This window comes from Corapipo altera, unplaced genomic scaffold, assembly GCF_003945725.1.
Source record: "Corapipo altera isolate COAL_440 unplaced genomic scaffold, ASM394572v1 1, whole genome shotgun sequence".
Lineage (NCBI taxonomy): Eukaryota > Metazoa > Chordata > Aves > Passeriformes > Pipridae > Corapipo > Corapipo altera.
In genome coordinates, this window is record NW_020884873.1 from 3,963,260 (window position 1) to 3,981,963 (window position 18,704).

At 41.0% G+C, this 18,704-nt stretch overlaps 1 protein-coding gene across 16 annotated transcripts in view; it reads left to right on the forward strand.

Moving 5' to 3' along the window:
- The window catches only part of SOX5 (SRY-box 5), a 640,197-nt gene that overhangs the window by 470,465 nt on the left and 151,028 nt on the right, over window positions 1-18,704 (forward strand). For 15 of the 16 annotated variants that reach the window (XM_027659186.1, XM_027659196.1, XM_027659172.1 and 12 more), the window contains 2 exons: window positions 4,197-4,283; window positions 18,443-18,615. In XM_027659186.1, the coding sequence (XP_027514987.1) occupies window positions 4,197-4,283; window positions 18,443-18,615 (260 nt within the window). The remainder of the gene's footprint in view (window positions 1-4,196; window positions 4,284-18,442; window positions 18,616-18,704) is intronic. The other variant, XM_027659241.1, reaches the window with a different exon arrangement.

Consider the following 18,704-nt stretch of genomic DNA (forward strand, 5'->3'; position numbering starts at 1 on the left):
AAAGAGCTAATGACTGATAAATGTGTTGAATAGAGACAGCAGAAATCATTTTTTGTGGGTTAATTTCTATCTCTGTTGATTCAGTCAGGCTCCTCTTCGCCAACATTTACTTAATGAATCCTGTTCTTCTTTCCATCTCAGTCCTTATCATTGGTGCCCTATCCATAGTTGTCCTCTACAACATTTAACACTTTTCATAGTTGTGTCTGGAACAAAAATGTTTTCCAAACAGTATTACTGTTCACAAACAACCAATGAACAACTATTGTAGACCTATTGGTATTGTGTTGTGGATAGACTTGGAATTGTTTTATTGTGTGCTGTAGGACCAACACTGCAGATAGGGGTGATAGGGGAATTCTTAGCTCAGGTGGGGCTCAGAAGGCGGCAAGGGGCTAATTCTGAGTTCTTCTCAAAGGTGGAATTAGGAGGCACTATGAATAATCATGCTACTCAAAACATCATGTGAAGCTTTTTGGAAATACAGATTATTGTAATACATAGATGTCCTGATGTATATCCAAAATCTGTCGGAATATAGCTCAGTTTTTGGATGTAGAAACATTGTTTTGTGGAATCCAAGAGGAGAGTAGCTGTTGGAGTAGGGATCAGGAGTAGCAGTTCCTATGTGCTGGTCCCCTTTTCCCAATTTCAAGCTGCACATGACATGTGCAAGCATTAAAAGTTTTACTGACTTTCTAATGAATCCAGAGAACGTGTGCTTTGCAAACAAGATACAGCGTTTATTTCTTTTCATAATTTGAGAGCATCATCTTCCCAACCAAGTCTAAAAAAAAGCTGAACAAAGGATGACTTTGTTTTTGTATAATTCATGAAACCTCTACAGTCGTAACCTTTTAAACAGTTATTTTTATTTAAGATGTGTAAATTTCAAATCTTTTTTTAATGGGGTACATAAATGACATAATAAATGTTTCTTTCCAAGATATGGTGCATAATGTATTTCACAAGCAGTTACTGAAATGTGATAGGTTGAGTATATGAATAGCATATTTTATGTAAGTACAATATGTTAACATGGTATATAATAGAATTAAACAAGCTGTAATTTAATTTAGCTCTTTAGCTCCATAAAGCTATAGGGGTGGGGAAGGTATTGTCTTTCAGAATTAAAGTTCTTTTTAAGTATTAGCAGAAGGACGATTATTTGCTGATTCTGTATCAAAATTCTGTTGAAGTGCCTTATGTAAAAATTGCAGTTCAAGTCAAGAGAGGTTTGAAACTAAGTTAGGACATCAATTTAGTATGATTGCTTGGGGGTTTTTAAAGGGAAAAAAAATCTATATAATATTATTTTGAATAGTTAACATACAGTATTTCAACAGGGGAAACGCTGATTAGATCACCACAATCTATTTTATGCCATCAGGTTTGCTGAGGGGGCTTATAATTGTGTTAAATTTTCATATTACTCATATTCACACATTAATGAACAGATGCATTGTTACTATTGGGATTTTGCCATTTGGCCTTTCACATCTCTAATCATGATTTCCTACTGAGATCTTTACCATTCTCGCAGAAATCCAGTCATTGATACATGGCCGTCCACCGCATTCATTATTCCCCCGCTTGTTTGTCCGCGGCTCTCCCGGAATCACCGGCGGAGTCGGGTTGCGGGGGATGATACTCGTTTGTAACACGAGCCCTCCGGCGAGGGGGGGAGGACTCCGGCGCTCGGGGTTTCACCGACAAAGCACAAACTCACTCCCCCCGGGGAAGTCACACCGGGCCCGTCCCGGCGCCGCTCCCGGAGCGGCCGCAGCGGTGACTCGGGGCCGCGGGGAGGGGCGGGGCGGGGGGCGGCGGGCAGGGAAACCGGGAGGCAAGGCAGGGAAACCGGGAGGTAGGGAGGGAGGCAGCGGGGCCCTGGCAGCCCCGGCGAGCGGCTACTGTAGCTTTAAGGCGGCAAGTTAGACAGAAGACTTGTGTTTCTTTACGAGCGCACCACGGCGAATATTTTGTCTAGCTGCAGGGGAAAAGCTTTGTCGTGGACTTTGCTGACAATGGACTTAAAAGTAAGGCGGGCTGCTTTTAGTGCCTGGAGGCTCTGGAGCCCATTGTCAGCTCACAATGGATCCCTATTGCCGCATTCCTGCTTCGCAAAGGTTTGTTGGCTTTTAATGACTGACAGCCCTCCGCCGCAAATACCGCATTTGCTCCGGGCCTGTTTACACGCTGCTCCCGAGTTTTTAGAAAAGCACAGGGGAATAAAAAAATAAAATATTAAAGGGAGGGGGAAAAAAGTGACGGCGTTTATCTGACCTATTCACACTGGGGGAATGGTTTCCTTCATGGGTGCTTCGAGGGGACGGACAAACTTCAGAGTAGCTGCGCAAGTGCCCGGAGCCCGGCGGCAGCAGCCCCGGCACCGGACCCTGCTCTGCACGGCAGCGTCTCCCGCCCGCCTCCTTAGGATTTCATGGCGCTTTTAGGGATTCTGACAGAAAAATCAGCCCGGGGATCAGCGCAGGGAGCGGCCCTGCCCGCGGGCGCACGGCAGGAGATCGGGGTGCCGCAGCGCGAATAAAAATGTCACGGAACAAAATACCCTCCTGTGCTGTTCGGTGGGATCCGTAGCTTGTCGCTACGCTCCCGGCGGGATGCAGGCGTGGGGCTGTGCCCGGCGCGCGTGTCTTGACTGTCCGTCCGTCTGTCTGTCTGTCTGTCGGCGCACACCCGTGTGCGAGGCAGCGTCGGGGGTGATGCGAGATGCAGGAGGGGCATCCCTGTGCCCGTGTCGCTGTGGTTCCTCAGGCACTGACAGTGCACTGCGGGTGGCTGGTTTGAGGGGAGCCCGGGCTCGCTCAGCCCCTCGGGAGCGGCGGGGGCTCTGCGGGGCTTGGCCGGGAGAGCGCGGCCGGCGGAGCCGCCCCGAGGAACCGCAGCGCCTCCGAGCTTCAAGTTGGGGCTTCAAGAAAGGAGGCGGAATTAGCCCAAACGAGATAATGAAGGTTGCTCGTAATGGTTTTTACTGTGGGGAAAATTAACCAGTTGCTAATAATTGTATGGTCTCTAGGCCAGACGGTCCCTTTGATAAGTTAACATGTACTCCCTTTATGCTCCTGGTAGGGGGTAAACAAATGCCTGAACAAATACAAATACACATAAACACAAATGTGGAGAATAGCAGTATATGTCTTAGATCCAGATAATAAGTGTGGGTATTGTTATTTAGATGGCACATACTGGGACACTTATCTTTTAGTACACTCCATTTTCTAACTGAATGCAGTGCTAATCGTGGGATTGAAAGCTATTGTAATTGTGTACCCATCTAAATGCTGACAAGAATATACAATTACATTGTTTGGAATTGAGTTTAATGTTCTCTGAATTTTATTAGCATTTATATTTACTTATGCATTAAAATTCTACACAAAAAGAGGTCAGAACACAAGAGTTATAGACATAAATATCAGACCCATCCACACCCTCGCTGCATTTTTCCTGAAAATACTGAACAAATATATTTTATTTTATTTTATTTTTAAAGGAAGTGATAGAATCTGAAATGAGCAAATAATGGGTTTCCATTCTAAGCAATGCCTTTTCTCCCTCTGGATTTTGCAGTCTTTTAAGGCTTTTTTCATACCCAACTTTTTATTATTATTTATAATGTGCGTGTTACCGGAAAAATCTTTCCACAGTATGCTTACCACCACACGATGTTTAAACACACATTATAAAGTGGATGTAATTGTAAAGGCTCAGAGGGATATAATTACATGTAGCAGATTTAGGACCTAATTCTTTGCTTCTCTCTCTCTTTCTCTGTCTCTGTCTCTTTACTCTGCATTTTATCAACATAATTATTTTTTGACTGCAGACTAACACCCAGAAACTGACAGGCATCCATTATAGGCAGCAACTTGTTCACCAAATTGAAAAACAATGAACTGCAGGTTTATTTGTGCCCCATTGTCATACAGAATTACCGGAGCTTTGTTCCACTAGAGGAAAAAGCTAATGGTTTTGAAACAGCAGGTGACAAAACACATTCTTTTTTTTTTTTTTCTCTTCCCTCCCCTCTTATCAGTTTGTTGATGAAGTCATTATGAACTGGGGCCCAGAATAGGGTTGGCCTTATTTTTAGCAGATAGACTTTTAATGAGTTCTATTGTGGAGACAGTCATGTTGATTTGCTTACATTTTTTTTCCCCCCCTTCACTCAGAAACTCCCAGTATTGAAAAGCTACTATCAAAGGACTGGAAAGACAAGCTTCTTGCCATGGGATCAGGGAACTTTGGAGAGATAAAAGGTAATGCTGTTTCTGTGCTAAAGGAAATTGAGAATGAATATACAAATACCACTGGCTTTATGGAACTTTGTCTGCTCCTTTTCCCCTCCCCTTCAAACGTGGTAATTTGGGGTTTAAATGAAATGTATGTACTCCCGTCTGTGATAATATAAATCAGTGAAATGGTATATTGCCCTGAGTGAACAAACTTACGAAAAGCTTTTGTTGCATATATCATTCTGTGTTATAAACGAAGACATCCTTTTGCTGGATTGGAAAAAAAAAAGTCAAGTCATATATCAAACGTGTGGTATCAGAGTATAGCAGAGCTCAGCTTCTGAAATCTGAGGGTGATCAGAATTCCTTGTTAAATTTTAGACAGATTTTGATGATGTAGATTTTCTCTTTATTTTTTTGCATGTAGGAAAAAATAAAAAGAGCAAAGTTTGTGTAATGATACCTCTAGGTACTGAAATTAGCCAGTGCAGATTTTAAAAGACAGCGTACAACATCTGTGCACTAAAGCATGTTCTTTTAAAGCCGTACTCCAGAAGGAAAATGACAAAATTTGACCACTCTCCAGCAGCAGTAGCTTCTGCTTTGCCAAGATATTTCCCCATTTTATATATGTGAGGTCATTTTAGGGAACCTGTAGTTGTTTGTTTTCATGTAATTTAATATTTTCATAATTCCTCTGCAGTGCTTATGATGAGGAAGTGACTCGAAATACACGTGTCAAAAATGTTAAGTTTCTAGAGCAGCCATTGTCACTCTGAAAAGAAACAGTGACTCTGATTCTTCTCCCATTTGTATCAGTGTACATCTGGAGTAGCAAAATCCAAGCCAATGTTGTTTTGGAAATGTGAAAGTCGAATGAGATTAAAATTAAACCCTTCTTTTGTGTTTATAAACTGGATTTCATTTCTCTCCATTATTTTTGGTATGTTTGCATACTAATGTTGTCCCTGATACAGAGATCCGCACTCAGGCAGGCTCCCAAGCCTCATGCCTGACAGATTTAGGGACCTCTTCTGCAAGAGGTGGGCAATATTTAGTTCAAGCATATACAGCATGACATGCTCCCAGAGGTTAATGTATTGGTGCATGTGCAAAGATAGTGTTATTTTAATTATATGTGCCTTCCAGCTTGTCACCGATAAGCCCCCGGCTCAGTTTGCGCTAGTCCGCTGACTTACACAAGTAGGAAAATATGCCACTTGCTTCCCCTGGCTTCTCCCTGAGAGGCTGTAATTCAAAAATATATATTCATTACATATGTAGAATAACTTTATAACAGAATATAGTGCTCCAGCCCCCGGTAGGCTGAGATATTATTATAACAGAGGGCCAAACGCTGGATCTCTATTCCCACTCCGTTTGCGTAAAGCAACAGGTCATAAAGAGGAAGGGTGGCCACTGGGCTTACCTGTGACTTCTGCTTTTTAAAAGCACATTGTTTCAAACTAACATCATCGTTTTTGTGAACTGATGAAGCTTTAAGGTGTTTCAGGCCCAAAGTACCAAGATGTCTTTCATACCCACTTTTGGTTGTGTGTTTCAGCAGTTCTTGCAAGTTGTCTGGAGCCAATCTTTAACTCTTGATACGCTTGGAGCCTTTAGAAGGACTCCCAGTGATTCTTCAATGCCTTTGGACTCGGTAAAGCTGCTCTTAAAAAGTTTTGTGCACTGAGAAGGCGGTCTGTTCCCAGTGCCTATGATCTTGTTCTGTTGGAGGGCAATCTTTTTTCTCCATTCCTCTCTCTCCTTTCCACAAGCTAAACTTGAAAGCGGCAGCAGCCAGCTATATATGCTACCACGAGAGAAATTCAACAGTCCTTTCAGTCTTGCCCGAGGGGGAGGATGGGGAGCAACAGCACAGCCTCAAAGAAGAGTTTTCTTTGCTTTAGTTTTTGTTTTTTAGCTTCATATTTTGAGCACAAGTCGAGTTATTGTTCTGTAACTCTGTTCAAAAGCCTCACATCTGAGGCTTTTTAGTGCAACTGTGGTTCTATGGTTGGGAGCATGGTTATTAGGTGTTTGGATCAGGTTTGGCAGTAAGCTGTGAAAACAGGCACTGGTTTATTTTTCCTACTGACTGCCGTGACAGTTGCAATTATTGTCCATTGTTCCTAGGTGGCTAGAAAGGAGGGAGGATACAATAGAGCATTGCCCTCTGGGGGTAAATGAATTTGACTTACAGGTTCTTGGGGGGTCAGGCAGGCTGATTATTTAGTGCCCAGGAATGCGGTTTTCATGGCACCGCCAGCCATGAGCGGCCAACAAACAATGGCTCAGCTGTATTGCAGCTGTATTTAGTGAGGCAGCATGAAAGGTGTGCAAGTTGAGCTGCTTTATACTCACGTACGCGTGTACAAACACACGTATATTATGCTAGAAAATGGTTTTTGCCCTTCTATAGGAACGTAGAGTTATTAAGTTTTCCAGTTGTGATTTTTTAATTAACTTCTCTCTGTATTTGGCCTACCAGCTGCATTTTTTCCCTTCTCATGTCTCTATTAGTGATGTTTGGAAACCCCACAAAAGTAGTGTCTTATTATTAATACACCCTGGAATGTGGACAGCGCTAGAAGCTGTACTGCCCAACTGTCTTATGCATTGAATAGTTTTTTCCATTTAACTGTTCAAAATTTCATTGTGTTTTTCATTAGATCTGGGGGAGTTTTAGTACGTCATGTGCTAAAGTCTGAGCGCTAGGCTACATATTGTTAATGCCCCAGTCTGTGTTATTACCATTGAGTTTTATTCTCTGGGAGAGATTAAAAGAAAGGGAGATGAAGAGGAAGGCTTTATTTTCTATTAGTGTGATTTCTTTTAAGTTAGAAGGCAGTAATATTTTATTAAAGATGGGGGAGTTGGTGAATGGCTGGAAGTCACCAGACTCCCACGTTTTGTATTCAGTTGTTCCTCTTAGTTGCTTTGTTACCTTCGGCAGCTACTTTAAGCCCCCCCTTTCGTCATCTCTATGCCTGTGCAACGGGAGAACCATCACTGAGTATCTGCAGAGATCCAGCTGCAAACTTGAAGATCACAGTTAGAAGGATCTGTATATGTCCAGTCACTAATGGAAAAGGCAATGTGTTCTTTTAATCCAGGGCTTGACTGAAAGGTACTGCAAGGGAATAGTGTTAAAATGGGGCAAAATCTAGAACCTTTCGTATCCATAGAAATTGTAGCTCAAATGCCTCTGTTTGTTCAGAGAGATAGTCTGGGACTAAATAAATAATACAAGTTTGGCATTAAAAATTTCTTAAGAAATTCTGCCTTGAAATCCCTGGGATTTTTACTCTGCTCAAAACAAGTCGCTCTATAGTAAAACCCACAAAACATGCCGTTAAATCAAAGTATTTTAAAGTAAAGCTGTAAAACTGTATATTGAATTGGTTAAAGCCTGTTCAAACTTACTTATATCCATCATATTCAAAAACAGGGCTCAAAAGGCCTCTGGATTATTCATGGATAATGCAGTTTATTGGATTCAGTGGAGCAGAGAGATCTTCAGGTCTCAAACCGATCATCTACAGGAAGGAAAATTATACCCCCTTTCTGCTGTCAGTGTAGCTGCCTGATAGCTGTGCGTTGCAGGGTGAAAGTGGCTGCTGTCCTCCAAAGCAGTGTTAACCATCTGCAGCAGATGCAGCACGTGGGGTACGCTGTCACTAGGGAAAGGTATAAAAAACCATATTTCCACACTCTTGTCAGTGCCCATCCCTATATATGTAAAATTAACAGGAAGCTTCTCTTTCACTGGTGTTGGGTCTCCTCTGAGCAGATCTCAAGAAACAGTGCTGACCTCTCAGGTGCATCAGGAGATTCAAAACCTTGCTAACGCTGGTGTGAGTGAGGCAGTTTTAGCCACGATGAGAACTCTTAATTTTTAAAACTTCCCCAGTGTGCACAAAGCCTTCCTGCTAATCTTGTCCATCTCTGGTTTATTGAGAGTTGTCAAGAAATAAGAATGCGTATTTTATATGTTCTCCACTTAGCTAATTTTGAATAGGTATGTAGAACAAAAGGCTAAACAGACTTTTGTTTCCAATCTTTCTGAGTTGGTTTTCTGTTGAAGGGAAGGCATTGTTAACAGCGATTGGCCTGAATCTCTCAAAAAGACCGGGCAAGCCTGAACCTGAATTTTTTGTTGTTGTTTGAAAACCCTTTTCTATTGTGCAGGGTAGTTCGTAAACAACTCAGGTGAAGTGTTTTCTACACTTAACTGTGAAGGGGATGGTCATTAGGTTAAACTCAGCTCTTCATTGTATCCACTTAAATCTAGGTGACTCCAAAGGCTGTGGTGGAGTAACCACAGATTTATGAGTGTCATTGAAAGCAAGATTAGCCTACCAATCCTAATCTTTAATTCACGATAACACAGGCATTTGTTTTGTGCGAGAAGCTGTGTTCCAAGTTACGTGAAGTGTCAGTGTAGGTATTATATTGGGCTATGTTTGATGTGTGATAGAGCTGTGTTTGCTGAAGACTCTCATTTTGCTTATGTGTTCAGAAGATGGGGCATGAGAGAGTACGCAGTGAACGGTTTTAGGACTGCCAATAATGGATAAAGAGAAATAATCCATTCAGCGATACTATAGCTCATCAGAGCCCATGAATTAAAGACATATGTTATGTAGATTCAATGTATGGATTAAAACGGATAATCTGGTAGGTGACACACAGAATCTTGAGATAAGTGGGCTATGCAGATTCGGTATATGGATTGTGACGGATAATTCCATTTAAGTAATGCTGGACAAGTGGAAGACAAGTAAGCTTCGGGTAGTGCTCAGGTTATGTGCAGTAATCCAGTGAGTGACACTTTGGATCACATAATCTGTAAACTGGAGACAAGGAAGCTGGGGATTCTGCATTTAGATGTGGACAGGAGGAAGGAGGGGGAAGGGGAAAAAGATTATTCGTGGGGAATACACTGGGTTTAAACCTTTGACTAATGCAACACGGATCCCCAGGAGATGTGTGAAAGCTGCACACTTTCGTAGAGCTGTGTGAGTTTTGCATTTGCACACTGATGGTTCAGAAATGTTTGTAAACTTGTGTCAGATGTGGACATTTTATATGATTTTTTGTGGATAGTATTGTATGGGGAATGGGGAGAGAAGGACAGTGAGAGAGTCGTAAATGCGGGAGGTAAGATGTGTCGGGTTGTCGGCTTTTAACTGATAAATTCAGTATTTATTGCAACCTACTTAGTATCTTTTTCTCTGTATTTATTTTTGTGAGGGGTTTAATAGTAGCAAATTGCTTACAGTGAGCTTTAGTCCTTTGTTAATATTTCAGAAGTGCTGGGGTGTGGGGGAAGCCTGCCCAGTGGCACACAGGGAATCCTAAGTTTTGAGAGGAAATTTGGCAGCTGCCGAAATAGCGGAGGTTGATCACAGTGCAATATGATACTCTCAGGCTGTAGAGAAGTAGCCAGTGCCAGCTGAGCCACACCAACGCAGAACTTCTTTCAGGCCAAATGAAAGCCCAGGATGGAGATTGTGACTGGATGGAGCTGCTCCTATTTGGCCCTAGAACGGGGGGGGGGGGGGGGGGGTGTTATTTGTGGGTAGTATCTATGGAAGGAGGGTTTGAGAAAGCTTTTTTAAAGCATCTAAAATGCAAAAAAAAAAAAGTGAATTTGTGGCAAAGAAGCAAGTTCAGGCTGCTCTGGATTTATATTTTTGTGCGTAAAGGTACTTAATTTGACCAGAAAAAGTCAGGTTCTAATTAAGTCAATACAACTTTTATTTTTAAGGAGTGATTATTGATAGAGAAAATAGAATAAAATTGAAGTAATTAAAGTAGCAAAAGCCAATTACTTTATTTTGTTTGAACATATGGGGGCCAAACCACTATATTTAAAAATCATTCAGAGGGTTGTGCTTCTTTGTACTAAAATTACCTGAAAGATGTGCTGATAGAGCTGAATGTTGCTGAGCTACAGCTACCAGTTTGTCAAAACAAAGCAAATACACACACACACTTTTTACTCTTTTTCCTGCTGCTGCATAAAATTCCAGCAGCAAATGCTATTTCTCCAACCTAGTTCTAGCTTGTTGTCTAGACAGTAAAACAATGAATAACCTCTGAGAAATAGCCTCAATACAAATGTTGTCTATTCCTTTTGTAACCTTGACAATAAGTTACTAACCTGGTTGAATACCAAGCTTTGTTTGCAGTCTACTGTACCAAAACTTTTTTCTGACAGCAAATAAAGAATACTCAGTGACAGCTTCTTTCCAGCATTGCGAAATAGCAGTGTGCTGGTTTGTTATAGAGCAGACAGCTAAGCTTTTTGTCCCCACAGAGTATGAGTTCTTGAGGCTGGTAATGGCAAAAGATGGTAATTGTTCATAATTTGTTTTTATTCATTCTGCAGTCTTCCACTCAAACATAAAAGATTAAGACTGTCCGTCTGCTGATATAAATAACTTCCTCCTATCTTGCTGTTCTCAAAAGGATTTTTTTCTTGTCAAACAGAGAAGATTCATTACATAAATCTGTAGGTACAGACAAATCAGTTTGAATTGTGCGCTTTTTCTTTCCTTGTTTCTTTTTCTGGTGGCTGTGGCTTGCCAAGTAAAGAGCAGTCAAAAAGTTTTCTTTTATTATACTGACTTCCCATATCAATCAGATGAAGTAATTTAATTTAGCAAGGTGGGTAGTTGTAAGCGATGGCAGTCATTGTGTAGCAAAAGTTGGCTTAAATACTTAATGAAAAATGCCAGATTTCAGATGTTTATGTCCTGACAGCTCTGGGATTTACTGGCCTGAAAAGCTGTGTGCCAGTCCATAATAAAACACTCTCTGAAGTATTGATTAGGGAAGCATCAAGGGAGTTCGCACACGTGCACAGGCACAGACCCACATCCACCCACCAATACATACCAGCAAGTACATAATTTAAAGTATATACTCATTGCTTGGTCATAAACATTTGACATTTCTGTTCAAAGGCAGAGGAAAGAAGAGTTTAAATTCTGAACTTACCTCAACCACTTGAGATCTCTTTATCAGACTGTGTTTCCTGAAGGCACGTAACATCAGCTCCCCATTGCCTCACATACACGACTCCGAGTGACGTGAGCCCCATCCGTGTAGCGAGGGCAGGATGCTCCTCTTTGAATTTGTCTTATAAATAGATTTTCTTTTTTTTTTTTTAAGGAGAGCATGATAAAGATTAGTTTACCTTACAGTAGAAGAAGGGTAGGTGCCCTGTTTATTTTACTTTCCTGGTTTCCTTACTGCGCAGAGTAATACTGGGTTAGGATTTCTGAGGTGACAAGGTTAAAACTGGGGTGGGGAGTAGGGAAAAAAATTGTTGACCATGGAATGAGAAGGATACTCTGAAGAAAAGATAATGGAAGAAAACCCTTAACAAAAGATAATTATTTTACGGAGTGTTGATAATTTTATTTATTCCTTGGATTTCATACAGTTAGTGCTAGTAGGAGTTTTAATTCTTCTGAGGACAGCTTAGTTAATAGGTTGTTCAGTTTGAAAAACCTTCTTAATTTTAGTATCAAAACTGTAACATTCCCTAGCTTAAAAAACATACTGAAAAAAACACACCACTGCAGGAAATTCTTGGAAATGACTCAGGTTTTAGCTCATATATGGGTTATTGCTAAGTCCTTGTCACTCTGTTGTTACATCAGAGTAAAGTTAAAGGAACTGTGCTGTGGCATGGTTCTGTTGCTTGGCAAGTTGGATGACATCAGTAATTGGTTCATTCATAAGGGTCCCTTTGGCTGGAACCCTACCTGGTATCCAACTGGGTCAAGCACAGACTTAATTATCTGTTTAACATGTATCCCTGTTAAAGTCAGTGGGGAAATTCTTGGTCTAACTGAAATAGTTCTGCTGGTGACTTCAGCGAGGCCAGCAATAAAACCTCTTACACCACATAAAGTTAAGAATGACTTCAGGCAAGTTACTAAAAACTTCATGTCTCAGTTTGCTCTTGAAAAAAGTAATGCATACCATTACCTGTCTACCTGCACGCAGTTTTTAAGAAGATCAATTAGATAATGCTTTGAAATTAAAAAATGCTCTATATTGCGTACTCTAATTATTATTATACATCTAAACATTATTCAAATATAGAGTACTTCAAAATATTCTTATTTCTATTTAATGGTTTGTTTTTTTTTACCCTACAAAGCTTTGTAGATACAGGAGGATTTTTTTTTCTTTTCTAACCATAGTTAATGATATGAACATAATACAATATTATTGTGTCTCCCAGGCTTTGTACTTGCGCATTGTTTTCTTTGATTTTTGTTTGAAAGACAGATGCTGACAGTTCAAAAGCGATTTACGTAATTACTGTGATAGTAAACTGGCTTGGTGGATAAATTTCGCTGCCTGCATGGGTGTGCACACGAGCACCCCTGATTGATGCCATTCCTAGCATTTAATGGGGACGTGTCAGAGGGATTGAGGAGAGCCTTGCCACGGCTCTGCCCTCGTGGAATACTCTGGGTGCCGCGCGGCTGCGAGCGGATCCGTAGGCTGGCTGCGAGCAAACGTTCTCGTCGCTTGAGCATTTGCAGCAAAAAGCCTAAAATGTCTGTTAAAGAAAATATTGGCTTTCCTAATTTCTCATTTACATTCTCATTCTGTCTAATAAATTATAATAAAGTATTTACTGTTTTGATTGCAAAAGCGGTTTCTCTGCCTTTTTTTTTTTTGCTTTGGTTCTGTTTTGGGTGGATATGCCAAGGTTTCTCCTGTTCGTTTTCTCACTTTAAGTGTGTCATTTGGTCATATTGGTGTCTTCATTCTAATGTTTATTAAAATGTTACTGTCACTGCCAGTCTGAGACTGTGAATCAGAACTAAGAATGTGTAATAGTTTATTTCACATTTGAGTAAATTTCTTTTACTACTTAAACACTATTATGGGTAGTGTTGATCTGAGATGAAGTTTAGGTTTGGCGATACAGAATGCCACTAATTTGAGTCTTCTTTTTTTGCCATCTGCTGTGGGTGTTGCATCCACAAACATGTTTTTTTTTTCTTTCCGAATATCTCTTCGTGGTGGTAGAGAATAATCTGATGCATCTGGAGAGCATCTTTTCTTGGGCCTTTCACTGTATCAACCTGCAGTGTATACTTTGATGCTCTCTTGCCTGAGTTGTTTTGATCAGTTGTAAAAAATCCACATTTTACCATTGCGGTGGTAGAGTACAGAGAGAAAGGTATGAGCACCTACAGCAATCTCCTGAAAGGCAGGTGGCCTGGTGGTTAAAAGCTTTGTCAAACATAAAATGCACAATATCTATTTGTTGTGGATCAGACGGTAATTAAGAGTAATTTTTGAGGCAGTCATTGACGTAAGCCACTCTACTTTTACTCCTCGCTCAATACCTGTGTGAAGTGGTCTAGCTTGCTGTCAAGTTGTACACTGCAATAATGGACACTTGGGGTTTTTTTCTGCCTCCCAGCCACGCTGGATGGCTGGAGTGAGAGCACTGCAACTGTGTGGATAGTGCACGTAGAGTACAGGCCAGCTCCAGAACCATTCCCAATTCTGTCCTGCTTGGAGCAGCTCCAAGTGAGTTTAGTAACAAAGTGACTGAAGGTAGCTGCAGGGGCTGGGGGTTTGCACCACCTTCTGAGTTCTAGCAGTGTTAGCAGCCGTGGGGATAGTTCATTAATTCCTGAGTAGCATAATTTAAGAAACTGTTGGTTTTGTTACTTAAAATACTGACATGTTTTGCCCTGTAAGCTACAGAATTCTTAAAATGGAAATCCCATAGCTGCCAAGACACTTCACACCATGATACAGGTTTAGATCTCATGCAGGTTAACGGAGAGAAAATAGTGAGGATAGGACAGAAGTCCACCATCCTTGCTTGCCCACAATCTACAGCACCTAGAAAAGGATACAAAAATGGCAACTTTCACTCTCAACTCTGCAGTACATTTTAATGCACCAGGAATAATTCCTATCACTGACTGTACTTAAGTGGTGACTCCACCGATGCCCTCACCTCACCCATTTAATAAATAACAGTGAACATCCTTTGGCCTTCCTATGATACACAAACACTGCCACTCATAAATGCTCCATGATAGTGGCACCTGTGAAATGGCAGTTTTGTTGGCCATTTTCATGAAAGTAATTATAGAAAAAATGTGCTAGGTAATAGGAGTAACATAAAAATTACCAAACTGAAACTAAACACGAACACTTCATTATTACAGTCTCATTCAAGTACTTTTTCTTCTTTTTAATTTTCACACTTTTATAGGTCATCAGTTATCTGCAAGAAACTTCCAAATTCTCTGTGATTCATCGTCAGTGGGGCTTATATAGATACGTGGGAAAGGCACAGGGAGATCTACCCCAAAACTCAGCATCTCCCAGTAGACCCACACATCTGATCTCTCTTACCTCTGGTTTTGTGCAGGTCACTTGAGAACATGGCTATCCAAGTACTTACTTTGCAAGGAATTATTACTTTAAAGAATTGAAATTATCATTAAGTACTATTCCAGTTACTGGAAGGATGACTTATACACATGAAAATAAAGTACCTACTAAGCCATGTTTTCCAGAAAGTGTTCTCCAGCAGGAGATTTTTTTAAAAAGTTGATGCTGATAAATTTTCCCTTTTGGTTTATTAGCAAACTGAAATTGCCCAAGAAATATAATGCAAGAAGTCTGCCTTTTGTCAGACTACTTCCACTCCAGTTTATACACCAAAGGAATTATGCATTGTAATTTCTGAGCACCTCCTTTGGGCATCTCAAATTTTCTTTTAAAACTAAGTAATAATGAAGAGACTGAGTTGGTGGGTTTGTCACCAGCTGCAAGGCTGCAATGTGCCTGTGACTCTAGTGTCTGCATTGGCACTTCATTGCACTGCCTGCTTGCTCTTAGTTCATAGAATCGTAGTTTGGGTTGGAAGGGTCCTTTAGGGGTCATCAAGTCCAACTGCCCTGCTTTAAGCAGGGACACGTTTCATTAGACCAGGTTCAAAGCCCTGTCCAACCCAACCTTGAACATTTCCAGGGATCAGACATCTACCACCTCTCTGGGCAGTCTGTTCCAGTGTTTCACCACCCTCATTGTAAAAAATTTCTTCCTTATATCTAATCTAAATCGACCCTCTTTTAATTTAAAACCATTACCCTTTGTCCTGTTGCAACAGACCCTGCTAAAAAGCTTGTCCCCATCTTTATAAGCCCCTTTAGGTACTGGAAGGCTGCTATTAGGTGTCCCTGGAGCCTTCTCCAGGCTGAACAGCTCCAACTCTCTCAGCCTTTCCTCATAAGAGCAGTGCTCCAGCCCCCTGATCATCTTCATGGCCTCCTCTGTACCTCCTCCAACAGCCTCCAACAGGTCCATGTCTTTCCTGTGCTGAGGATCCCAGAGATGGATGCAGTACTTCATCCAGACTTTCTTCTTATTCTTGCAATTCAGTAAAGCTGCATTTTTCCAGAGGGAAGAAGTTTTTTTGCTGCTCTACAGAGTGGGATTAAAGGAGCAGCACAGTAGGTGGATGGCCCTGTGGCTGTGCCACGTTCAGTGTCATGGTCAGGGCAGTGGCACCCGGAGTGTTCTTCTCCCTCTTGGAAAGTGCAGCCAGAGCCTTGACACACAGAGCTGGATATCAACGTGGCTTTTTTCTGCCTCTTTTGGTAACTAACTCTGTGACCCCTTTGTCTGTCAGTTTGCACATATGGAAACATTTTCCCCCCCTTTCAGAGGTGTGGTGGGGATTAATTTAACTTTACAAAGTGCTTTTTGATTCCCAACTGAAAGCTACTGTAGGAGCTCAAAATACACTGATGAACCGGTACTGGCTGAAGATCTTTGATGTGTGTCAGTGTATTTGTTGAACAGTTTATTTGACAGTGATTTCTTTCTGCTTACCCTAACTTGAGGACTGAGCCAATGTTGTGTTCCTTCTCTCTCTAGATCCTTCGTCCTCTCTCTCTCTCATGCGCTCACCCTCCCCTCAGTGGAAGTTTGGAATAAAGTATCTGCTGAATAAGGAAATAAAAAATATTTAGTTTTCAGATGTTCCAGTTATACTGGCAGTATCAGTGTACTGAAAGTCTTCCTTAGAGTAAACTCACATGTTAGCCATGGACACGACAAGGCAGGGACTGCCTTCTAGAACAATTCTTCTATTCCACTTGGAAACACTGTACCTTTTTTCCTCTGGAAAAAGAAATAAAGGGTGGAAGAGTGGCAGTAGAAATTTCTGATTAATTCCGTGACCAAGTAGCAAATGCATTACTTGTAGCAGTTCTCTGTCTCCAATGCTGGAAATAAAAATCATAGTTAGAAGTGTTTTCTTCAGCAGTGTTAGTGTTTTAGCACTGGCTTCCATTCTTTCTCACAGCTTTTAACAGAGCAGGTTTAAAGTCCTACGGTTTCTGTTTCAGTGTGTTTCTCAAGTTTCCAGCTTGTACCACAGTTTTTTTGGAGACTATATCTGAGAATATTCTGCTGTAGTTCTTTGTTATGTGGTGAGAATATTTTCACAGAAATTTCTAGCATCTTAATAAAAAAATTAATGTAGTTGCATTTCCTTTATATGAAGATGTTGATTCTTTTTGGTTTTCCACTTCTGTATGGCTGTCTACAAATGTATTTAAGGGATTGGACTTGGCTAACTTAGCAAATGGGATGTTGCTTGAGAGCACAAGGTTGAAATTAAGTGAAAGTAAATTAAGCTAACTATCAAGCAAAGAGCCCTCCCAGTGACACCTCTAAGGCTGTGGCACAGTCTTCCAAAGCAAGCATTGGATGATTCACCATTTCAGACATTTCAATCCAATCTAGAAAGCTGTAGTAAATACATTGTAGGGAACATTCCTGCACTGGCAGGGGGGGAGGCTAAATGAGCTATTACCAGTAGCTCTTTTCCATGTCTGACTGATAGTTGGCTAGGAACATGTTTAGTATAGTCGCCAATTTTTCTCCTTTTTTTTTTTTTCACTTGGAGAGCACTGGTGACATTGGCAGAAGAATGCTTCCTGTGTTTGAGAGAGGTTTGCGTGGCAGAGTTGTCCCAAAAGCAGGCTATTTTCAGAGGAGGCATTGACACTGATAGCCTTAATCCGTTCCTAAAGGTTTTTAGAAAGGGTTTCATAGGATCTGACTCATGTGAGAGGGTGTGGTGGTATTGGGGATATCTGTGGATTAGCTGCTACACATATTTTCAGGTCTTTTAAATTCAAAGTCAAATGATCCTGCATATATTAATAGAACCTTTTTTTTTTTTTTTGGTAGTGTATGATTCATAGCTTTTGATTTTTCCTGGAATTTTTTGCTTCTCTTGCCTTATAACCACTGTCCTTCTGGGTAGATGAAACATTTTTACAAAATGGTTATGAAAGTGAGGTAGTGGGTTCCTCTGTCTGTGTCTGCTGAACTCTCCCATAAGAAACATCTAATGACAGTACAAATGTACAAACGAGAGCGACGGCCACTCTTGTTGACTCAGGTTTTCAGATACGTTTATACAAGACTTTTTCCTTTAAAAATACATGTTGATAGCAGTAACAGTGATAGTAGTTACTGGTAATTTAAGTACTATATCATTTCATCCTGATCAAGGCAGCTGTAGATGATATAACAGCATCCTGACAGCTGTTGTGCACTGGTAGCAGTGAGAAGGCCATGGGGAGCCTCAAGAGATACCCAGGAGACTTCTCTCCTTTTCCTTGGTTGTAGAGGAATGTTAATACACGCCTTACACCAGTGCTTTGACACCTACAGAAGCTGTATCTCTGTCATAAATTTCTGGCAAAAATATAATTGTCTTTCAAAACTGGAAGTGTTGATTTTGATCCACAGGAAACGTAAACAGTGTTTAAAACTTGAAACTCTTTCAAAACAGGCAGTGTTTTTCCCCCTTATTAATCCAATAAAAGGGCAATGGAAGAATAGATGAAAGAACAAGGAAACATTGAAGGGGGACACCAGATCAAAGCCTGTATACAGAATTATCCTTCGTTGCTCATTTTTCTGTAGAGAAACAGGTCTTAGTGTGCAGTATATTGCAATATGCTGCTGCTCTTTTGTTCTGCTGAAACTTTGCTTACAGTAAAGCTGCAAAATAAAAACCTGGCTGGCTCTAAATTTCCTCTCTTCTTTCTACCCTTTTTTTTTTCTTTTTTCCCCCACCATATGATGCCCAGGGACTCCAGAAAGCCTCGCTGAGAAAGAAAGGCAGCTCATGGGTATGATCAATCAGCTGACCAGTTTGCGAGAACAGCTGCTAGCAGCTCATGATGAACAGAAGAAGCTGGCTGCATCACAGATAGAGAAACAACGCCAGCAAATGGAGCTGGCTAAGCAGCAACAGGAACAGGTGAGTGATTATTACAGTGGCTTTCAGCTTAAATAATTTTCTTAGAGGATTTTCCAGTAGTTTATGTTTCAGGCATCGTACTCTTAAAA